The following is a 24,025-nucleotide window of genomic DNA, read 5'->3' on the forward strand; positions in this document are numbered from 1 at the left end:
AAAATTTCTTTGGGTTTTTTTTTTGTTCTTCCTCTCCCCAGAAACAGCAGCAGAAGCCTCGATATCCCTTTTGGGACCAAGGTCAACTTTCAGAGTGTGACCCACAACAAACTTTTTCCAATAGCTTCCTCATCTAAGCCTAAAATTAAAATAAGCAATGTTCCATTCGTGTCCAGATGAAATCCTTGCAGGAGAGGAAGAATAGAGCAGTCTGCCAAGGCAAGTGAGTTTGAAAGAGAAACATAAAATAAAGGATAAGAGGAGCTTTTTGGCAAAGCAAAATTGTCCACCAACCTCAGTGAAATCTCTCCCTCCCAAGGGCAGTTCTCACTTCACGTGCAGCACCCCAGACTTTCTGTTGGAGGGGGCCATCGTTCAAAGACCTGGCAAAAGGGCAGATTTGAGCAGTGACAAAATAGCTTAAAAATAGTTGTTCCCATTGTTTCAAGCGATTGACTATTTAGCAAAGAGCTGAATAACCTTTTTTGCCCGTTCATCAGAAGATCAGGACTTGAGCCTGCAGCCAGCGATTTGGATCGGGCTGCCCACCTTGGTGCGACAGGAACAGTCTGCTATGGGCTAACGTGGCAAACCTGTCACCGCAGGACTGGGCTCTGGTGGAGTAAAATGCCACGCACAAAGCTTAAGGTTCTTGTTGGAAGGCTGAGCGCCTCAAAGCGAGCTGGCAGTGCAGTCCGGGGCGGGTGTCTTTCACCTTTAACGACTGATGCAGCATGGGCAGCTGCTTTCTGCTTTCTTCTCCCCTGTTCCCACCGAGCGGTTCCCAAAGGCCCCGGCGCACAGGCTGCTTGCCCCAGGCTCCTGTGGACTGCAGGGGCAGGAGCAGGGCTGCTACCCTCTGCTTCTACTTGGGAAGAAGCTGAGGAGGAGGTTACAGGGCAGGTGTAAGCAGACATCAGGATTTTCACGGGAGAATGAGTCTGCCTGCAGCGGGGGGTCCGAGGTGGTACGCTGCAGCAGTCCTGCGGCTGCGGTTGTACTGCAGGGCCTTTGGTTCTGGAGGCAAAGCCAGGAGGAAGCACTGCTATTTAGTAGGTCATTTCTACCCCCACATTTTTATTCTCCAGTTTCCCCAAAGGGGCCCAAGCCCACCTACGTGCTTTCCATCGGCAGCAGAGGTGGCTGCGCACCGCGCTGGGCCCGAGGGTGGTGATGTGGTGTGGAAGCGGGACTGCTGCCGGAAGAATTGCTTGGTTTTCTGGAGATGGCCCTTCCACTTCAGCACGTCCAGGGCTCAATGTTACGTGTATGTGTGTGGGAAGAGAAGTCTCTTCTGCAGCATCTGCCTTACCACTGTTAGAGCGTCTCAGGCTTACTGCAGGTGTGCTGGGACCAGGCCAGGAGATGAAGATGCACAGAGCTGTGCCCTGCTCCTGGGTACGGACAGCTTGAGCTGGTCTGGCTCCTCCCTACAGCACGCAGCACTTTCTGAAGCATGATATTCCTTCTTGGGCTGGTTAGCTGATTTCCAGTCCAGTCATAGGCCTCCATCCCTGAATGACTGAGTCGTTTGTTTTTAGATCTATAAAGCAGACTTCTCCCAGCTGGCTAAGGTGGATGTGAGCACAGGCAAGTGATCTGGCCTTGCCGTCCTCCTGCCTGGGGGAAGGCAGGGCTCGGACCTGACCGTCCCGGCACACCGCAGTGAGCTCCCTGGTTCTGCACAGCAGCATCTGCCCTTTTCCTCCTCACGGTCCTCTCCCGGGACTGGTTTTCTGCGCAGTCTCGCTGCTTTGGTTAGAGGGATAAATGCATCACACTTACGTCTTCATGTGAGTATGAGAGCGCAGCTCTGTGCTCTCTGGGATGCCATGGTGGCTGAGCACTCCTCCAGGTAACAACCAGGGGGCCGTTAGGAAACGCACACCTTTGGTTCTGTACGTAGTTGTGTATTGTCCTCCCTTTTCGGTGGAAACAGCTGTGGAAACTTTCAGTCATGGGATTCTGTTGTCCTTTTGTTATAAATAAGAACAGTAAACTTCCTCCGTGCTTTGCCTGCAGATTTCCTTTTTTAGAGTCATAAAATCCACAGGCCCCGACTCTGTGCTCTGCAGCGTCTCAGTTGGGAAGCCCATGACATTATCTGTTGGCACTCAGAGCTGTTGTGCGTGAGATATCTTGTGCCATCAGGGGATTTGCCTCTTAGGTTTACACTTGAATTTTCTTTACTAACCAGAGCCAGACTTGAAAAATTCCAGCTTGCTTGAAGGGGGTTCTCAGGGCTTTGTAACACTCGGTTCCTTTCCTGGCGTCTCAGATCATGGGTTGCTCTCGTGCAGCCTGGAAGTGGGGCTTTGATGTTGTAAAGTAGATCTATTACTTAGTTGTTTGGATATCCTTTCCATCTGTCCCCCATGCTGCTGTGCCCCCCACCCAAGAAAAAAATAGAGTATGCTTTGAAGCAGAAGGTGAAGCATCTCGTTCTTGTCAGCCCTGGTAACGCTGACAGAAGCTGTCTGGGGCGAGGGGCATATGGCAGGGCTGGCTGGTCCTTCTCAGCTGAGCACGAAGGTACATCAACCAACACGCATCGCCCATCGCTGCCCGTGTTTTCCAGCCCTGCGTAACGGAGCTCTGGAGTCGGCGCTTGGGGGGTCGGCGTTGGGTGAGTGACTGTTTAACAAACTGTGGTTGTGTGCTGACTTCGTTTCTCTGAAGAAAACAACACTAGCACCATGCTCATGACTACTGTAGGATATTGTGTAAATAGTTTGTACTGAGTAACTTGGAATAGCCATGTAAGCTTTGTAGTGATGGAGTGAAGGCCAGAGCCTGACCTCCAGGGACCATCACACGCCTGCTCCCTGCACGGGCAGGCTTCACCGTGAGCCCTAGTCGCCGTTCCTAGTCCCATGGCTTTTCAGAGCAATACCCACTGAAACTTAATGAGATGTTTTTAGAACAGTTCTTGTTTGGCTCTGCTTACATGATGTAATTGCATCCCGAGAATGAGAGTACGGAAGAGTTGTTAGTGCAGCCTGCCTCTGATGGAGTGAGTCTTCAGTTCTTTATAGAGGCAAAATTTCTTTAGACTGAAGTCAAACGTTGCCCTTTAGTTCATGCAAAGTCCAGGGTTGTTTTCTGTGCTTTGCAAAATATTTCTGGGGGGTTGAACCCAAAGTATTACTTTAAAATAAGTTGGGTGCGATCTTCAGGTGGATGGTGTGGCCCTGCTGCTCAGCCCTGCAGTTCAGTGCTGTAACTCACTGATTTACTGCCCAGAAGGAAATAAAGATAACTCTGTTTCCCTTTAATAGTGAGTGAAGAACACGATTCTGTACGTGTGTTTAATGTTCTGAGGTAAAGGAGGAAAAGCTTAAAAACAGCCCTTGAAATGCACCTTTTCATGTTCTGTGTTCAAGGCTGTTCCAGTGGCTTTAAATAGCCGCCCTGTGTTCCGCCTGGTCAGGGACATCTCCTTTCTCCCTCTCACTTCCCTCTTAGATCTTGTACTATTTTTTTCATTTTGTTTATTTTTTGGGGCTTGTGATGAGTGTCACTGTACTTGAAACAATACAAACTAAACAAAACACTTATTATCAAGTGTGTTACTTAGTTTGAGCAGAGTGTTCCCAGTGTGTGGTTCTAGCAGCCTGTTGGCAGCGGAGTTTGTCGAAAGGCCACGTGTGTGAGCAGTTTTATCTAGATGTAGTGGGAAAACAGACGTGTTTAATATGCTTACATGCTCTTTTTGTCCAAAATCTAGTCTCTTGATTATCTGAAACTTGATCATATTCTGATAGAAACATAAAATTGCTGAACTAACTCAAACTAATACACTAATTAACTCAGGAATCGTTTTTTAGGGCGGTCAGGAGTCACGGCTTGGAAGAAAACAACCCAAAGGCAGGAGGATGGAGCGGTGCCCGCTCCGGTGACGCTCTCGCTGTAAAGCCCTCGCTGGTTTATGGACATCCAGAGCTCCAGGCTGGGCACAGAAATGGGATGTGTTATCGCCCTGGTATATCCAGGATCTTGTTTACATATGTATTTTTTGCAAAGCTTGATACCTTCTTCAACAGGAAGGGGAGAACACAAAATGAAACACTCAAGCCCCTGTGAGCAAGGCAGCGCTAACGGGTATACCTTAAAAATGAGTGACAGTGGAAACAGCAAGCCTTCAGCTGGGGGGAGGATGTTAGTTTAAAGCAGATCTGAGCCCGAGTTCAGAGGATGCTCTTTTCTGTCCGGCTGGTCCGAGGGAGGCACGTACCTGGTGTGCTGGGAGCAGCTGCCTCTCTGCGGCGGGGGTCCGGCGGTCCTCGGCGCGGCTCCTGCGCAGGGAGGCTGCAGCGAGCTCTGCCCGCCGCAGGGGTTTTGAGGGATAGAAGCAGAACACCGCTTGCCAGGGGACCAGAAGCGAAGTGTCACTGGTCTTCCTCTCTGAAGATCACAAGTAGCTGGTATATACTGGAAAAGGAAGTCAGCTGTGAGCAGGCAAAGTCATCTCAAACACGAGCTGAAGTTCTAAAATGTGTGGGTGCTACGTGGTTTCTCTGAAAAGTTGTGCAGGTCTCATGAGGCAGCAGAAAGCTCAAGCTTCATAGCCATCGGTATGAAGTTATTTTAAAAATGGTAATAAGCTGAAACGTAACAGAATCCAAGGGTGAGCAGATTTGGGGATGACTTTTTAATACATTATATTTCAAAATGATGTCATTGTAGGATTGGCTAATGGCATGGATGTACTTTTTGGGTTGAAATGTCATTCTGGGTTAAAACTTGTTCAGAGTTGTTAAACTAGAGCTAAGTACATCAGTGACAACGCTGCCTCCAGTAAAAGATTGCAGTGTGCAGCTCTCCGTGAGCACGTGAAGCCCCAAAAGAAGGAGGAATGGCCATGTTTGCAAGCGTGAGCTGCCGTTCTGTGATGGATCACATGTAGCACAGATGATTTTTTGCATGCTTCAGAGGGGAGTAAGCAGTTGTCCGGGGCAGAGGATTAAGAGCTTAAAGAGCGAATAGGACGTCTCGGCTCGCTGTAGTTTCACCCCGTTGGAATGGCTCTAGGCAGCAGGGCAAGCTGAAGGGTTGCCTTGTTACGCAAACATGGATGTCCTTCCAAAATGCCAGCCCAATTTAGTGTGTAAGGGTCTGAAGATACGGCTGCTGCTTCCAAAGGGTTGGGAAGTGAGCAGAGAGCCTGAGTGCCCCAGACCCCTGCTGTGTGTCCTGTGCTTCTGGTGGCTGAAGAACAAACTGATAATGTGTTCTACCTTTAGCAGTACAAGTCTTTTTCTTCCCCCCCAACCCAAAATTCCCTTCTGCTGGTCTAGCCATGGTTCTACTGAGAAAATAATTTTAACATTTTGTCTGAGCTTGGTGCCTATGGAAGGGAACCTTTTCTGTGGTCCTGCTGATGGGCTTCTGCCTCAGAACCGGAGAACAGGTTCAGAGACAGGAGAAAACTGCCGGTGTGTCAGAGCATACCTGGTGCCTGCCAGGGCTGGTGGTGGTGATTTGGTTCTTCCAGAGCCTGAGGACAGAAGCGCACGTTGGGGTGGCAGCTCTGAAGCCTTTGCTAACAGCAGTGGGGCTGGCAGGTTCAGACTTGGGTTTTTCTAGATGGGGGATCTTATGCCACCAAACCATTGCCATATATCAGCAATATCTCTGACTACTCATCTTACAGGTCTGTGCCTTATTATCAAAACCTTCTAATGAAGCAGTCAGTGCTGCCAGCCCTACTAAACGTGAAAACGCATAGATTGTGTTGTGTCTGTGGCCAAGCTCTGGGAAATGATAGAAGCAGGATGAACAAGATAAATATTTTAATAGAATAATCCTACTAGAAGGCACGCTAATTACAAAGCGATGGCAGGGCTTCGGGGTTTTGGTTTTTACCCTGTCAAAGCTGCTGGCAGATACTTTCTGCCTCGCTTTGTTGCTGATGGGTAGATGTCTGTGTATCGTTGTTGAGTCATTAGGTCTTTGGCCACATCCAGATGGCACCGCTGTCACTCTCGGGGCAAACATTTTGCCTTACAAGGTGGCACCGGGTGCAGTGGGGAGAGCTGAGGAATGGGGCTGACGCACACGGAATAAGCCCGCTCACGGCTGCGCTGGTTACGCAATTACAGTTGCTTAATTCACGAGGCTCTGGTGTGCGTCAGTATGAAGATGCATTTTTAGAACTTTTGGGGTTTTAGTTTCCTTTTTTAAGATGCCTAGGAAGCTGCACTGGTGGAGAGCCGCAGTGAAGGTTGTTGCTAAAGAAACCTCGAAAATAAAGGGCATAATATATGTAGTGATAAAAATCTTGCACAGCTAGCAGCCCGGAGCTGTCTCTGAGGACGGGTTCAAATAGCCCCAGTCACCCCATGGCACGGGGAGTTCTGGCTGGACTGCTCACCTACAATGTAATGCAAAGCTTCCTCAGTGAAAAAAAAACCACAAATGTTCCCAAACTGTGTGTCTGATCTGCTGTCGTGCCTCCACCTGAAAAACCATCTTTCACCTATAGTGGCCTGTAAAAAAATGTGAGTCTCGGACTGCACAACCAAACCTTCCATCTGCTTCTGTCCTGATGTGGTTCTCTGAAATGACAGCGATAGATCAGGGCCTGAGGCTTTTCCTACAAACTTTCTTGTACCTTTTTCTGTCAAGAAAAACTTTTAAGGACCAAAATTCCATGTCGAATCCAGACGAATTAAATATAGTTACCTGGTATTTGGGGGCTAGGGTATTCTTCTATAATTCATTTTTAGCCCTGGGAAAATATTTCACAAACAGCATCTTCAAAGAACTGTTGTGTGTGTAAGTGCCTGTATAAACCAGTGAAAAAGGATTATCGCAAATTCTTCCTGTCAAGATAAAGTAAACTTATTTGGGGGGTGATTTTACAGTGAAGTGTTGCATGCAGCCAAGTCGCTGGGCGTCAGAGCGGAGGCTCGTCCTGGCTGCCCTGTGTGCTGGGAGAGCGCGGCTGCGCCCTCCCTTCCCAGGGTGGGGTTCCCTACGGGTGCCCCACCGCTCGCTCCCGGGGGGATCACGCGTTATCTCTTCAGTCCCCCCTCTATATACACCTATAGAGCGTGTCTGTGTGTACATACATTATATATAGAAATACTCTGCTGTACTCCATATTCAAAATACTGTCTAGTAGTCAGGATGTCTGGGTTTAATCTGAGGAGGTGTGTGCTTGTTCTGTGATCTGCTCCTGATAGGACTTAGCTCAGCGGAGCGTGTGGGGCACACTCAGCCACCTGTTTACAGTGAGGAGGAGCTGGAGCACTGCTGAGAGTGGAAGAACCTGGGTGAAACCCGGCATCAAGGAGCCTGGTGGAAGCTGCTGTGGTTGAGCAGCCTTGAGCCTAGCAGATCATGAGCGTTGGTTCCACCAGTGCGAGTGGTGATGGTTTCTGAGCAGTAGCAGGCAACCAAGGTGGGGAGAGCCACCTTCCCCTGTAGCACAGCTGTCCTGCAGATAGCCTGTCTGCTCGTGGTGGGCTTGGCTGTAGGTCCACGTGGTAGGGGAGGCAGTCGTTCGCAGTTTGACTGCAGGGTCTAGCATCTCTCTCCCAGCAGACGTAAAACCTGTTGTAACGGGACTGTGTGCCTTCGTGCAAGACGAGCTGTGTTTCTGGGTAAATCAAGACAGGCTTCGTAGTACACAGAAAAATTCAGTTCACAAGATGAATACTGGAGAAAGCTCTAAGAAAGTACAAATATGATGTTCATCTTGCGTGCTGAGCCCATGGAGCCCATCAAGGAAGGTGCAGTAGCACGAGCCGCCTGCCTTCGCCTCGCGGCGGGGTGGTGTGCGTGGAGGGGAGGGCACAAGGTGGGGTGCGAAGAAGCTGCAGCCTCATAAATAAATGGTCTTGTTACTGGAAGATCTTGTGTAGGAATCTCCCTTAGTGGGAAAGACCAGTGGCGTGTACCTGCTTGTTCCTGTAGCCAAGTGGGTGTTGCGAAGGCGTTAAAGGGGAGTAGCTGCACAGCAGAGGTGGGGGAGTGGGGGGTGTCTGTATGAATTTAACACAGTCATTATGGAGCATGATTTAACAAGCTGTAAACCCTCCTGTGATTTACTGTTACTTGCATCGTAAAAGGGAGACCAGAAGCACTTGGTCTGGGTTTTCCTTAACCGTATATGGCCTAATAAGAGAGTCCTTGGTTATTAATGCCTGTGTGTACATAACTGATCTTCCAGCCCTAAATATTACCATTTCACAGTGCGCTGTTCCGTTTAATTTGGTGCTTACGAGCATTTGAACTATGCACCCCAGTCCCAAGGATGGTTCTGTATGTGCGTAGGCCCCTAAGAGGGCAAAATGGCACATTTGATCCTAGAACCAGGCTTTGAGGTTGTGTGGGAACTGTAGTTTTCTACAGAGCTGCCTGGAAAACAGGGTTTATTCTGTGGTGTTTTAGCCATTTAAAATATTTTTATTTAAAGTAGGATAAATATCCAAAATATCCTGTCTTCCTTTCCAGAAATGATCTCCCATGAACAACGTAAGTAGTTCTATAATACTTGCATTAAACCAAATATATAATCCAAATATTATAATACTTACACTTCAACTTTTTCATTATGCATAAAACAGAATGTAAAACTAAACTAAGTGTTTAAAAAAGAAAAAAAAGAAAAAACCCCTTGTTTCAGTCGAAAACTTCATTAAACGTGTTCTCATGCAGTGTTTATCTTGTTATTTGAATACTGCATTTTCAGGTTTTTCTTGTCAAACCATTTTTTTTCTATAACAAAAAGAGAGTCCTTATATGAATAAGGTGCTTGCTGATGGACTATTGCCATCTTCTGCTTGTTCAATTGCACTACATTGCATAAGATGTGTATAAAAAATTAATTGCTCAGAACACGTGTCAGCTCCTTACAATCTACATATTTAAGTTGGCTGTTTATTTTTTGTACAAGCAGCTTTTTCTCTAAACAAATGTGATTTATTCCCCGATGAAGTACAGGACAAAAGATTCATGTAAACGTTGTTCCATTTACACAGGATTAAATACAAACCCATCCTTGTTGGCCTTTAAAAGACCCAAGCAACACAACAGCCCCCAGACCCCTCTGAAGTGAACCTGATCTCTGGGGGGGTTTGAGCTTTTGTGTTTTGAGAGGGGTGTTAGTAAGCTGCAATGGAAAAGCTGTACGTGTCTGCACGTTCCTTAATGAACTGCCGTGGTCAGGTACTCAAAGATACATTTTATTTACATGATGTACAAACATTCTCACAAATTACAAAAGGGTGACTTCAGACGTCGGTGTATTCGTGGTATATGCGCACTTCTGACCTTCTAACGCTCTGCAGGGACCTGATGCTCTCACTCCTGGTTCTCATGTTGGATTTCCTGAACAGCCTTCGTGAGAACGATCTACACATGAAAAAGTAAATTATTGGATCCAAACAGACATTACATGCGGACAGGAACAGCGTCATTTCCTTACAGTAATACAAGATTTTATGTGCAGAGTCATCTAAGATTTTATCTAGATGGCTGAAAGTGAAGGGCATCCTGCACAAGTGGTATGGCAGGAAGCAGGTGAAGAATACAGCCACGACAACCCGTATGCTTTGGTTGTGCTTCCGCTTCCTGCTCGACGAGCTGATGAATTGTTTGCTGGATTTATAAATGTACCTGGATATGGCAATGTAACACCCTATCAGCACTATCAGCACCACCACGAAGGTGCCGGTGTTGATGTAAACCACGGCCGTGTGCCACTTGACTCCCAGGGGGGACTTCAGCTTTACGCAGTCGTCTACGTTCTTCCGTGTCGGGTAGCCGTTGGTGAGGATGAGGTTGGGTAAGGCCAGGAACGCCATGACAACCCACACGCAGGCAGACAGGATCTTGGTGAAGGTGATGCTGTACATCCTGGAGTCTCCAAAAGGCTTCACTACTTTCAGGTAGCGGTCGATGCTGATGAGCCCGAGGAACACGATCGTCGTGTACATGTTTGCGTAGAACAGAACCGTGGTGTAGCGGCACAGGAAGGAGTTGAAGTGCCACGGTCCCAGCTGCGAGTCCTGGATTATCTTGAATGGGAACGTCAGTGTCATGAGGAGGTCTGCAACCACAATGTTTTTGAGGTAAAATATAAAACTCGTTTTGTTTCTGATGTGGAAAAAAATCCACACTGCTAGGCCGTTCAGCAGGAGGCTTGCCAGGAAAATGATGAGGTAAAGCACGGGCAGGACGATGGTGGTGAATTCGTTGTGTGTGGAGTTCCCGAGTGAGCCTGCTGTGGAGTTGGGCGAGGTGCTGTTGTCGTGGCTCAGGCGATCATCTGTGGGAACGAGGGAAAACAACAAGTTTAAAGTACGTTTCTAGTGTTTTACAAATGAGGCCGTTTTAGAACTGTCCTCTAGAAGATCTCTGGGCAGATCCGGAGGCTGCTTGGATTGACCAGCCTGGAAAACCTGAGTTCAGAACAGTGCGTGTGTATTCCCGAGGTTCCTGTGGCAGCGACCAGCTCCCTGGCTGCCCTGGCTGCCCCTGTGGGCGAGGAGAGCGGGCAGCCCAGCTCGGGGGTGAACGTGGCGTGGCCGTGGGCCTGATCTCCAATGTAAACCTCCCCTGGTGCAACTTGAGGCCGGTTCCTCTCGTCCTGTCGCTTCTTCCCTGGGAGAAGAGACCGACCCCCCCTCGCTACACCCTCCTTTCAGGCAGTTGTAGAGAGCAAGAAGGTCTCCCCTCAGCCTCCTTTTCTCCAGGCTAAACCCCCCCAGGTCCCTCAGCCGCTCCTCATCACACTTGTGCTCCAGACCCTTCCCCAGCCCCGTTGCCCTTCTCTGGACTCGCTCCAGCACCTCAAGGTCTTTCTTGTCGTGAGGGGCCCAAACCTGCACCCAGGATTCGAGGTGCGGCCTCAGCAGTGCCGAGCACAGGGGGACGATCCCTGCCCTAGTCCTGCTGGCCACACTAGTGCTGATACAGGCCAGGATGCTGGTGGCTGCCTTGGCCACCTGGGCACACTGCTGGCTCATATTCGATGGCCATCAACCAACACCCCCAGGTCCTTTTCCACCAGGCAGCTTTCCAGCCGCAGGGCCTGTAAACACTTTTGCAGTATTTAAAAAAGATCAGAAGCCTGGAAATGACCTGTAGAGAGAACCAGTGAGAAGGATTTGAGTTCCCTTGGTCCACCCGCCGTCCAAGTGGAGCTGGGCGCTCCCCAGGCTGCGGGCCGAGGTCTGCAGTGTCTGGCGCTGGGGGTGTGCGGGGCTGCGGGCGCTGCAGCTTGTCCAGCACCTTGGGAACGAGCTGTCCCTCCAAATTACTGGGGCTCAGCTCTTGGCTGTCTTGACAGAACGCAATTTGTGAGCTGAGACGGTCTGTTTACCAAGAAGCAGGACTATGGAGAGACTCTTTGGGCTTATTAAAACACTAATTTAAAACTTAGCTTACTTAAATGTGTTTAAAAATCACAGTCTCTGGGGATTCTAAGATTTCATGTGTAAATGTTTGTGAAAAAACTTCAGACTTATAAATTCTCTCAGAAAACTACGGCACATTTTATTTCATGTTTACTTTGAACTTGGCTGGTGTGGCGAACCCAGGCTGACACCCACAGGGGCAGCACTTGGCAGTGTTTAGACAGCCTTTTGTGGGACGACCGACTTCTTTTAAATGTTGGTAGGAGCTGGCAGTAATACAATAAACACTTCTCAATCACTTAAATTTCCAACAATATTTTACCTGGCAGTTTTCCATCAGACAAGTTGTACCCCATCATTTGCGTCGCTGTAGGTTTTCAGCTGGAAATGCTTTTCAGGAGTCCCACTGGCAGCCGTGGGTCCAGGATGCGGCATGGGCTGTGCCAGCGTTACCTTCTGGGGAAAACAAACTGGAGTTAAAACCAAAGCAAAACAGAAGACCCAGCTTCCTCCCCCCAGCACGGAGAGGAGCGTTGGGAATCGAGCATCCTCCGGAATTCCCAATGGCAGGGCTGGGCCATGCTGCTGGCTGAGCTCTGGGTGCTGCACGGCGGCTCTGCTGTCGAGGTCTTCATTGCCACGTCTTCACCTGCAGCTGGGCATCCGCTGCGTCAGTGCAGACAATCCTGCCACGTTCGTTTTCGTAAGCCTATAAATTTCACTGTGAAAACTAGTTCCCTTTCTCCACCTCACCAACAAAGCTGTGCTGGAGCTTTATTCACAGAATCACAGAATCAACCAGGTTGGAAGAGCCCTCTGGGCTCATCGAGTCCAACCATTGCCCTGACACCACCATGGCAACTAGACCAGGGCACTAAGTGCCATGTCCAGGCTTTTCTTAAACCCCTCCAGAGATGGTGACTCCACCACCTCCCTGGGCAGCCCCTTCCAAAGGCTAATGACCCTTGCTGAGATATTATTGCTATAATATTTATATATTGCTATAATATTTAACAACTTTATTCTGATTTCCAGCCTGAATGGCTGTCTTGTATATTCTTGTACCAGTGCCTTTCATTCAAAGAACTCATCTCCATCTCTGATAGTTAGCCCTCTGCGTATATTTCCTACTCTACTGTGATGAAGGAAGCGCAAACCCTTCTCATAGTTCTTACATGTTTCTGTAAGACCTGAAGATACCAGCCCTTCTCTGTATCTGCTCCAGTTAATCTTCCTTGAATCCCATTGGCAAATATTGTCTGTGGTTTTACAGATGAGGTTTAAGAAAAGCATGTTTCATGGTGGTTGGGTTCCTTGTCACCACTGAAACACCTCATTGAACATTTTCTGGGCTGTCACTTCCTCAGCTCCTCCTTACTTCTGCACCAGGTAGGTGGCAGACGGCTGTGCTGGGGTCAGCTCTGACACTGTGCCCTTGGGGCTTCATGGGGTGGGTGCCAGTGTGTTGCCAGCTTTGTTATTGTCCTTAGCTGCACTGTCTTGTGGGTTTGTTTTTGTCCCAGCAAGCTTCAGTTGAAGTTGGTTAATTTCTGTAAAAATATGTTGGATATCAACTTTTTAAGCCTTGTCTTCCTTATTTTGATTTCTTTCAAAAGATTTGGACTAAACCTTTGCAAAAACCCAGACTGTGACTAGTGAGCCTCTAACAGCCTGGCCAAGAATGTTCTTTTCTCAAACTGGCCCTGGATTTGACAATACCGATTCGTAAGACCACACTCCAGGTTGTTGCTTTACTCGTGGTATGCAAATGCGTTAATTTTTCCATGCTTCACTTTCTGTTTACAATTTTTGACAGGAAAACTAGCAAAATAGTCCAGAGCTCAGCAGTTACGCTGGACCTGACTGCCTCTCGTGTGGGAGTGAATAGATGATAGGATTCCTGAAGCCCTTTTGCAGATCTGAAGTTGGTTTATGCGGTTATCACTGCTGTGAACTGTGCTGGATTGTCTCTAGATGGCAGTAAAGGAAATCAGAACATTTGAAAGCAGCAGTAAAAATTTTAGTTCTGATATTTTAAGCTTTTTGTCGGGTTGGCTTCTTGTCTGGCATCCTTTGCCCTGATAATAACTGGGGTCTGTAATGAGATTGTCAGGGGTATTTCGGATATTCTGTTTTCTCTTGGTCTGGGAAGCAGTAGCCTATCACTTTTTAGCTGTTGGTGATTTGCAGCTATCCTTTTTTGCCCAGGAGGCACCGAGATCAAAAGAATATGAGTTTATGAAAAGATGCGTATCTGTCTTCTTAGGCAAATAAGATGCTTATTTCCCTGCTTTTCAGAGTCCCTTTTAAGTCTGGTCCCGCTCCCTGGAAAGCTCCCTGCTCTCGGGCCCTTCAGGCAAGTGCTCTCCCAGATCCCCAGTCCCGAGCAGTCGGTGAAGCCGGGTTGTGTTGCCCGAGATGGGAGGCAGCGTGGCTGCTGACTCCTGCGGTCCCGGGCTGCAGCCCTGGGAAACACTGCAGGGTTTGGTGCGTGCTGGAGCAGCCCGGCTGCGCGGTGCTTGGGCTCTGGTCCCTTCCAGAGGCAGCACGGGAAGGTGCTGCGTGGGGACGGGGGCAGCAGCAGCCCATCTCTTACGTGTTTCAGGTCAGCGCTGCTTACTTTTAGCTCACTGATTCCTGCCCAGAGTACTGACCAAGGAGGATCCCTGCCACATGCATCTTCCAGGCCAGCGAAGATGTCACCACACTCTAGTTGCCCAGGGAAATACAGGTCACCTGGAAGCCATGCTGGCTTGCTCGTTGTTCCTGCAGACCGATTAGGATCAAGCCTCTGAATGCATATCTCTGATGGTTTCAAGGTAAAATATCCCAACAAAGTATGGGTTGGAAAAAGAAAGCAGCAAACTCCTCACAAATGTAAGCTGTGACAGCTAAGCTCCATCAGCAGTGTTGTGTCCTGCCTTGCTGGCACCCTGGGCTGGGCAGAGGCTTCGGTGCGTGCACGGGGTGGAGGTTGGAGACAACACCTACTGACGGCTGCCCTAATTATGTGCTAAAGACTTTCCCTTGTGCTGCTCTAGTTTGAAGCTTTAAAGTCTTAAACAAACAGGTTTGTGCAGAGCACAGTGGCCCTGCTGCATGGAGCTGGTGGTGTGACAGAATTGTGGGATACACAGAGATGATCCTGCTGACACTCACCAGTCCAGAGGAGTTTCCATAGTTTCCTACCAAAGTCTGTCATGCTGAGGGGTGCTGTGGTAGACAGAGCACTTGTAGTGTGGCATCATTAGTGACGTGCTAAGGTGGGTGAGCAAGGCTTGTTTCGGTCAAATCTGGTGTATCCCTGTACTCCAGAAGCTTCATTTTTTCTGATAGAGATCACTACATTGCAGACTCCAGGGGCAGGAAGAAAGTTATGGAGGATTCACCCTGTTCCCTGTATTCTCTTGGAATGGGAGATGAAGGCTGCCTTCTCTTTAAAGAGTATTTTAAGATATTTTATGACTGTGCACTCTGATAGTGGCTTTTTTACTTGTTTGAAGATGGTGCTTCTGTGCTGGGCAACGTTGGTTTTCCACTCCTTGTCCAGTTCTCTGGACACATTTCTTCTGACCAATTTAATCCTAACCAGTTGTCTCATTCTTCCATATAAATACATTCTGCTTGGATGGTTTTGAAGATGCAGTAGAAGCTGCTCCTTTATTCAGGTAGCTTTTAAACCCAGAATACTTTTTACTTCTTGTAGTTATGCACTTGGTGGTTGGGTTTTTTTCTATCCTTTCCCCTAAAGGCTGTCAACTGCATTAAATATAAGTTAAGTACATACTGTTTCACAGATGAGGTAATCTGCTGCTGCTAATGTTGATAGACTGGTTTATAGGCATGACTGATATAACCTCAGGTGAGAAATTAAATAGTAGGCTGCACGGCAGACTTCGGTGTCACATGGGCAGGGAATGACTGTATAGTTTTTCTAGTGACTAAGGCTTTAAGTGGCCTCACTGGTTAAAGAAATTCTGTATCCACAAATCTGATTGCTCTTTTTTCATCTTTTTAACAACTTTTTTAAAAATTAGAAAATCCTCGTTGTGAACTAGACGAGATATTCTAGGTCATAGGGCTGCAGAGTTTGAAGTGATAGTTTTTTTTTAGTTGAGCACATCACTTTTTGATGTGTGACTCCTCGCCAGTCAACCTGCCTCCGTCACCATAAAGTTTGGTATATGACAGAATTAATGTGAACAATAGAAATGTGAGGCAGTGTATAAAATTTGCTGTTGGCTGGCTACAATTGTGTTCTTTTCTGTTGCCCATCAGAACCGAATCACTGAGTTAATTGTAAAGATTTAGGGGAAAAAAGCATCGGTGCAGGCTGCAGGGTAAGTGTGTGTGTGCATAAAGCTGCTGCGAGCAGACGAGTGGCGCCTGCCTCCCTGCTCCCGTCTGTGTGTCAGTCCCCTCCCACACTGCATCGCCTGAGCAAGCCTCAATGGCCTGGTTTTCCCTGCTTGCATCTATTTATCTTATTTATCACTAAAAGAGAGCCCAATCCCAAGAACTAGGACACTACCAGCTTTTCCTTCCTTGGAGGCCTTTAAAAATTGCCCATCTCAGTTTTGGTGTCTCTGTTAATGCTGTTACTGCACAGTGGGATAACCTGATGTTCCTGTCGGGGCTTGTGCCTCCAGCGAGGGACTCTGCACCTCTCACTCTCTCGTGCTCTGCACACTTCCTTATCTTTGGATTTTCTGGCTGTCGCATCCCTGTCTGTGGAGCTCTGCTCCTGTGCCAGCTGTGCTGGGAGATGCCATGCTGCGTGCAGATGTGCTCCGACACCACGTGTAGCGTCTTCCATCTGCAGAGCTGGGTGGCTCGGGCTGGGCCGGAGCAGGCTCGGGGCTCCTGCAGGCTGCACAGTGACCTGGCGGCGGGGAGCCCGGCTCTTCCTGCTCAGAATCACATCTGAGCACAAGAAAATGCTTTTTTGCTGTGAGGGTGGTCAAACATGGGTGCAGGTTGCCCAAGGAGGCTGTGGATCTCCATCCTAGGAGATATAGAATCACAGAATCAATGAGGTTGGAAGAGCCCTCTGGGATCATTGAGTCCAACCGTTGCCCTGACACCACCATGGCAACTAGACCAGGGCACTAAGTGCCATGTCCAGTCTTGTCTTAAACCCCTCCGGAGATGGTGACTCCACCACCTCCCTGGGCAGCCCCTTCCAATGTCTAATAACCCTTTCTGAGAAGAAATGCTTCCTAATGTCCAACCTGAACCTCCCGACTGGGCACGGCCCCACAGCCTGGTGCTGCTGGCCCTGCCTGGGGTGGGCTGGGGGGCTCCTGATGTGCCCCCACCTCAGCCATGCTCTGCTCCAGTGCTGGAGTCCCCGGGTGCCCACTGCTGCGTGCCTGCTGAAGGCTGGCTGAGCTCAGCGCTGGTGTCCACCACCCCGCGTGTCTGACTCAACAGCCTGGCACGTGCTGGCGGCTTCAAACTGGGAACTGCTTCACCATGGGGTGGCTGGGGAGAGGGTGAAAATAGCCCTCCGTGGAGCTTCGTGCCCTTAGCTCCCGGTGCCCGCCTTGCTGGGAGGGTGGTGGCGGAGGGGCGTGCAGACAGCGCATGCCAGTGCCCTGTACCGCTGCCAGACTGAACTGGGGTATAACTGTCTCCAGCTGTGGCTTACGGTGCTGGTCTGCTCAGTCATATCCAGAAAGAGGAACCACTGCCTCTGCTCACAAAGCTTCTCGTCTGCTTTGGCCTCTGGTACAAAACCCCCTCGCTGGTTTTCAGGTTCCTCCTTGAACTTCCCCTCAATTCTCTCACGCGTCTCTGAACAGCACAGCGTCCTGGCGCCGGGCAAGCTGCGGTGCATCCTGCTCCCGTCTGCCTTCGGCCGGTGGAGCAGCTGCTTCTGCCTCCAGGATCCCCCCGTCCCTGCCCCATCCTGCCGCAGGCGTGCGGTGCCGGTGCTGGGGAGCTGCCCCCCCTGGAGCCTCTGCCGAGCGCCCGTGGGACGAGCGGCCCCTCCGCAGCCGTGCTGGGACACGCTGCTCACACACTTCCTTCCCCGCCGTCGCTTTGCCCCAGAGGTGTCTCCGAGAAGAGCTCTCTGTACCCCATTCCCGTAACCGATCGAGCTTCCCCCAGTCGCTTACTGGAACTTGGGGTTTAGGCTTTCCTGGGCCTTTTTATATGACCTTGCATCTGAGCCACCAGCTAAACGTGCTCATTTATGCTTTCTACATGGGTCTGCCCCTGCTTTGCTGTAGGTGTTCCCTGAGGTCTCACACCGCTTTGCTCCTGTAACTCAGCTGTTTGCAGTTGCAGGAGAGCCTGAGCTGGGTGTAGCAGGGTGCTGCAGTTAAGCATTAAATAATACTGTTTAATACGCAAAATTCTCAATTGTGGGGGAGTGTGCCCTTAGGATGACATGGTTTCCTCACTTAAAAATTATTTGGACATATCTAATTTTCTCAGAGTCATTGTTGGAATATTTTGTCCAAAAGTAATCATTAATTCTCATTTCAAGTGAATGATTATGAACCCATATTTCCTGGGGTAACGCTGACCTGTTTGGGATGCTGCCTGAACTAGCAAGTTTGTTCTTTTTCCGGTCTTTGGAGCTGTTCCTCATTAAAAGTTCATGGATTAATATTAATTATTTTGAATCAGATTTTCTATGCAGAGGTTACAAAATCTAGTAGATGATGTTAATCATTACTGTAAGACTGTTTATTTTTTAAGATGTGTGAATTCTCTTGCCTCTTGAATATGCATCGTAGTTCCTACGTGATGTTGAAGAAATGCTTCCCAGTCCTTCCTGGCGTTAACGACAGGCACGTGCATTTTTCATGACCAAAAAGCAGAAACTACTGTTGCACATTTGCTCTTTGTGTGTTTTGCAGACTGCTCTGTTTGCTCGTTGGAGGCCGGCTGCAGCCGTTGGCCGGTCCTTTCTGTAGAAGAAATGGTGTCCCAGTGGGCAGCAGGTGAATGGCCATTGCTGGTGGGAGAGGAGCTGGGTTGCAATTGCTTGCTTTTCCTTTTTTTTTTAAAAAAAAAAAAAAAGAGCACAACGCAATGGTTGGCAGAGTTGGGATAATTAATGTTTTCTCAGCAGGGCAGCCTCTAATTAGACAGGAGGAAAGGATTAGCTCTGGAATGTTGCCTTTGCGTCTTTCTAGAAGCTGCTGCTGATGGTTGTTTCTGGTTGCACAAGGCCCGCTGATGGTGGAAGCTGCACTGTAACCCTGTGGAGCTCCTTTCTTTGGATCCTGTTAAGAATACACCACACAAGGGGCGCCTTCCCCGCGCAGCCCTCTCAGCGAGGTGAGGTGTGGGTGGCAGTCCCCAGGGTCTGAGCGCTGCGCTCCTGGCCTCTCCCCAGCACACCGCCCGCTCGCTGCTGTCCGGTTACCCTCCGCCTGCGCTCGTGTCAGCTCCGTCCTGAGCCCCAGCAGCTCCAGCATCAGCAGCATCAGCTGAGCAGCACCGTGGCTGGGCAGGAGGTGAGTGTCTCCGAGGATGGAGACTCCACAGCCTCGCTGGGAAACCTGTTCCAGGGCTTGAATACCCTCATGGTAATTAAAAAAAACCCAAACACACAAAACCAAACACATTTCTACTCTTCCCTTCCAAGGGGGAGGCCAGAAGCAGGCTCATATTTACAGGTATTTCTCCAGAATAACTTCAACGTTTCCCTCTTTTAATCTCTTCACAGGCTTCTCTCCCAGCCTTCCTGTCCCTGTTCTGCTCGTGTTTTCCCGGGCTCTGTTCCTGGCACAGCAGGCAGCGTGGAGATCTTGGTCAGATAATCACCCTCCAGATCCACGGGCTGTTCCTTCCTTACCCAGGGTGCTTTGTTATCCCCAAGTCTTAATATTTTAAATTTAAAATTTCATAAACACAGCAGTCTGGGCAAAAAGCAAGAACTGGAGGTTAAGTTCCAGCATGTGGTGCTTGGGTGGTCTTGAGCTCTGTCCAGAGGGGCTGGCTTCTGCCCAGGCGAGCAGGCAGCCGGCTGCTCTGCTCGGCGCTGCTGCAGCGTGCTGTGCCATGCCGTGCTGTGCCGTGCCGTGCCGTGCCGTGCCACAGCCGCTCCCCGGGCTGCCCTGCACCGCACAGACCTCCCGAGAGGCCTCTGCTCTGCAGCGTGCCTGTGAGGCAAGGACTCTTGGGCGGCAGGTTAGATTTGTTGGAGTTTTTTGCTGAAAATAATAGCTTTTAGGTATGATTATTGGTATTATGCAATGAGAAAACATTAAGTTAAAAAGCTCATAATGAAATTTTAAAACCAGTCAAGATGTCTGGGTCACAAAGGGAAAAATTGAAGGTACGTGACTGATTGCATTGCTCCTTCAGCCGTTGTAGCTCTGGCTATTGTGCAGCTGCCACATCTCTCAAATGCTACAGGGGATACTGTGAAAAAACATCTTGTGGGGGAAAAAATCATTATTGGTACCTACAGGTAGACAGTGCCATTTAAACTTTTAATTCCAGTCCCACTTTTAGGTGTTTTACTTCGCATTGAAACAATTCCTGTTGATTTTTTTACATGCAGTTCTAATTCACGTTGCAAAAGGACAAAAAAAATCCTCCTCTGCTGTTGTCAGCTGGGTTTGCTTGTGCTTCACTGTATATTGCTGCGACACAAATAACCGTGTTAGCTGCTTGCAGCAACACAGTTTTGAAGCGGAAGGAGAAGGACGTGGGGATTTTGGGGTGTGACTGGGAGAAGTTCAGCCTGGTGCGACCCCAATATTTCATGAGCAGCCTGGAGAGTCCCCGCTCTGTTGCTGTTCTAGGGGACGGACGGACTGCAAACCCTGGGCAGGGTTTCAGGGTGCCGGCTGCGGGGAGCTGCTGCTCTTCCTCTGACCCAGCTGCTTCACCAGCTCTTGGCTGTTCCTCAGGTAGTGGCAGAAGCTGCTGCTGCTGCAGTGAAGGTGATATAAGCCCGATTTATACGGCTCGTCGTTGGTTGTCACTTTGATACGTCACTGACATTTCCCCCAGGAAAAACAAGTAGTGGTTATTGTAGTATCTCATGTGAGGCTCAGTGTTGGTCAGATGTGGAAACCTGCTTTTGGTCGTCGAGGGTGTGAGGGGGGGGTTTTTTGTTTTTGTTTTTTTTTTAAGAAGGTACTGTAATTTTTTACATTGGGAAGGGTTAGGACAAGATACTACTAGTGATAGGACAAGAGGACACAGCCTCAAGCTTCACCAGGGGAGGTTCAGGTTGGACATTAGGAAGCATTTCTTCTCAGCAAGGGTCATTAGGCATTGGAAGGGGCTGCCCAGGGAGGTGGTGGAGTCACCATCTCTGGAGGGGTTTAAGAAAAGCCTGGCCATGGCACTTAGTGCCCTGGTCTAGTTGCCATGGTGGTGTCAGGGCAATAGTTGGACTCGATGATCCCAGAGGGCTCTTCCAACCTGACTGATTCTGTGGGTTAAGACAGCTGAAACGTAGGAATTATTATCGCTGACTTCCTCTAGTGCTTTCTCTGGGGTCAGTGTCTCTTGCAGCCTGGTTTCCTACGGAGCCCTGGTAGCTGACAGCAGTACGGTGGGTCTGGAGCTCTTGGTTTATGTCAGGTGCGTTTTTACTTAGTTCCAAACTTCTAATAAATATTGCACACTTCAGGTTCAGTGCTGTGGTCTTACTGCAGGTGTCTTGACTGACTTTTCCCTAGTGCTCGCTTGGCCAAAGAGGAGTTCATTCTGAACCTCGATGTGCGGAGGTGAGCGAGTGACTTGTCCTAAGAAGAGGAGAAGGAGCTTCCCCGTTCAGTTCTTCCTGGGTGTACCTCCTCCGGGGCTACGTGCAGTGAGGGGAGTAGGCTTCCCGGGTGGGAAGGAGCATCCAGCCTCGGAAGGGCTGCTTCGGCGTCGGACAAACTCCAGGTTGTGACCTGCCGCCTCCCTCCTGGTGCTCGTTCCCTGTCTGGCCACCGTGCCCCCGTGTCCTCCCGGCTCAGCTCAGATCCGTGGGGCCAGGCAGCTCCCGACGCCCTGGCAGCTCTGGTGCCCCGGCACCCGGCGCGGGTGCTGCCAGCACGTGATGCTGCGGGGTGCAGGTGCTGGGCGAGCTGGTCTCCCCGCTCCCTCCCTGCCCCGGGGGGGCCCCGGCAGCTAGGGAGGGAGCCAGGATGAGACAGCAGGGCTGAGCTGGGAAAGGCAACCCTCCGCAGGGAGCGAGCGAGGAGGAACCGGCAGCTGGTGCCGCTGAAAATGTGCTGCTTGTTTCTCACACGCCCTTCGGCCTCTCCCCTCCTCTGCTCCCCTGCTCTCCTCTCCCTCCTGCAAGAGCTGCCCCACGTCCCCCACGCCGGGGGCTGTCCCCAGGTGCTGCCAGCTCCCACGGGGCCGTCCCCACGGATGGGGAGGCAGGAGAAGGTCTGGCTGGTGCCCGAGCGCGGGCTGCCTGCCCCAAGGGGAAGGTGCCCGCCGGAGCGGGCTCATCGCCGCGGAAATGCCGGCGGCTGGCGTGGGATCGGGCCTGTGCTGCTGGGAGTGAACCAGGGACGCTCGCCCGAGTTTCCTGGTTTCCCTTTTTAAAGGAAGATTGCAGAATCTTCTTTCAAAAGGTGGGAAAAAGGGTGAAATGCTACCAGAGTTCCCAGACCGAGCGTACGTAATGAGGAGGCAGACGTCTGCGGTCCCTGTAACGCACGAGTGGCAAGGCGTTTTTACACAAAACCTGTAACTGCACTGCTGCTTTCAGCTCTTCCTAGCCAAGAACACCTTTTGCAACCTAAAATACTCCTTAAGTGATGTAGGTTTTCGAAAGTGCCTTATATATTTCCCAAACTTTGAGACTAATCAGACATATAGTTTGTAAGTTGCTTGTTCAGAGCTATGTGGTTTTTCCAGTGAACCTGACAAGTTTTAACATGATCCGAGTGAGGCATGAAGGAAGAGAACCTTTATTCTGTATAATATAATTAAGAGAATTCACGTATGCTTTCCTTCACTGAAAGAGGTGAAAAGGAATACAGGTACAAAGCTCTCATACCAATTTCAGATGTTATAGTTAATGAATCTTACTTGATATGAATTAAGCTCTGTTAGGAAGTAAGTTAGTGAAACCACGAACCCTCCTGCCCTTCGATTCCTATCTTAGAAGGAATAATTAGTAGAAAACCAATTTTTTTTGCCATTGGGAAAAAGATAACGAGTAACATTTAATGTAGAATGAATAAAAGGTTCGCAAAGTCTCGCTATTTCGAGAACTTTTCACACTTTTAATTGATCTGATATTCGCTTCATGCTTCCAAGTCTGTTTTTTAGCAACTGAATCTTAATTCCTGTTTTCACTCGAGGGCGATTAAGAGCAAGATCCACAGAACGACTTATCAAATGCTTTTCAGATGCTCAAAGGTCTCTTACCTGTCACCATTGTCGCCTTCCGCTTGTCTCTGAGCTGCATCTCCAAAGCGCCTTAGACTCCTCCAGAATGCATCCTGAAACTACAGCAGGCACGGGAGCGTTTCCTGCGATAAGGTGGTTAAACAAACCATATCTGCAAGTAAGCTTTTTGGCTTCCGATGGCTTTTTTTTTGCGATACCTGATCAGAGAGTCAAAATTCCCCTGGCCAGGAGCAACTGGCGCAACTGGCTTTCTCATTCCTGGGAATGACTCACATGCCGGGTAGGTGAGCGGCTCCCACGCGCTTCCTGGCTCGCCGCGGCGCGGGCGCCCGGGACGCAGACGCTGATTCACCTGGGAGGTGGGTTGGTGCCTCTTGCAGGCAGCAGCTTCGCAGGGAGCCCTTGCAAGCAGCCGTGTTTGCCAGCAGCCTGCGCGGCCGTGCCTCTGCCTGTCGGTTAATACGGTAAATCTGGTGCTGGATAGATGCAAATATCTGCTAATCGAGATTGTCATGGCAATTATTAATTTGACTATACTTAGACATCTTTAGTGTTGTGCTTCCAACAGATCCTCTCTCCTAAATAGTGTGTAGGTTGAAAGCAAAATGTTAAGTCTGTAACTAAATATTTCAGCTAAAATGACTAGACTGTCTGTTTACTGCACACGTGTTACTGTCACGGTGCTGGGTAAGACTGCCTGTCCACCCGGCTGCCTCCCCGTGCTGGTGGGCAGCTCCCCCCGGCCCTGTGCCCGGGGGCCCTGGGCTCATTTCCACATCGCTGCTGGGGGTAAACCGGGAAACTCCCACTGGCCTCAGGACCCCTCACGTCAGTCCCTCATCGTAGGAGACTTCTGACACGGCTCACCTTCGGAGACCAGCTTTTGCAAGGCAAAACAGACACTGCAAACGCAGCCAGCAGGAACATGTGTTACGCTTCTGTCGTGTTTTTAGCTATATCACTGCAAGCTGCAAAATTGATCTGAGGTGGTGGATGTTCTGACGTTAAGTGATGGTCCCTGTTGCATGCACGTGGTGGGGTGTACACGTCGCATCACCCGAGGGTGGAGAAGGCTTTTTCTGTAGTTAGGGAGAGGAGACTTGAAGTCTCTACCTCTCTCAGGCCCAGCGCATGGCTCTGTAGGACACTGTGGGCCAGCCACCACTTCACCTTCTTCAGCTGTCCCTTGTGCTCCAGTGTTTAGCAGCTGCTTTTCCTGTTTCTAGACTAACGGTGCCTTCTGGTTTTCCTTCAATTTTTGGTTCACCTCCTCAGTGACTCTCAGTCATTTTCCACCCTAACGTTACTTGTGGTGCTCCAGT

The 24,025-nt window shown here is 49.6% G+C and overlaps 2 protein-coding genes across 2 annotated transcripts in view; one reads left to right on the forward strand and one right to left on the reverse strand.

Annotated features, from left to right (window-relative positions):
- Window positions 1-24,025, forward strand: part of MED12L (mediator complex subunit 12L) — a 119,219-nt gene that overhangs the window by 45,321 nt on the left and 49,873 nt on the right. The window lies entirely within an intron of this gene.
- GPR87 (G protein-coupled receptor 87) lies at window positions 9,240-11,722 on the reverse strand. Its single transcript, XM_068405780.1, has 2 exons — window positions 11,689-11,722; window positions 9,240-10,276 (listed from the first exon to the last, which is right to left on the reverse strand). The coding sequence occupies exons 1-2, from the start codon at window positions 11,720-11,722 to the stop codon at window positions 9,240-9,242; spliced, it is 1,071 nt and encodes a 356-aa protein (XP_068261881.1).

This window comes from Nyctibius grandis, chromosome 8, assembly GCF_013368605.1.
Source record: "Nyctibius grandis isolate bNycGra1 chromosome 8, bNycGra1.pri, whole genome shotgun sequence".
Taxonomy (NCBI): domain Eukaryota; kingdom Metazoa; phylum Chordata; class Aves; order Nyctibiiformes; family Nyctibiidae; genus Nyctibius; species Nyctibius grandis.

Bases quoted from the DNA above. Each gene is read 5' to 3' on its own strand.
- GPR87 (XM_068405780.1), bottom strand. From the start codon at position 11,722: ATGGGGTACAACTTGTCTGATGGAAAACTGCCAG. The intron at 10,277-11,688 runs GTAAAATATTGT...TCGTTCCCACAG, and splicing joins GTCTGATGGAAAACTGCCAG to ATGATCGCCTGAGCCACGAC.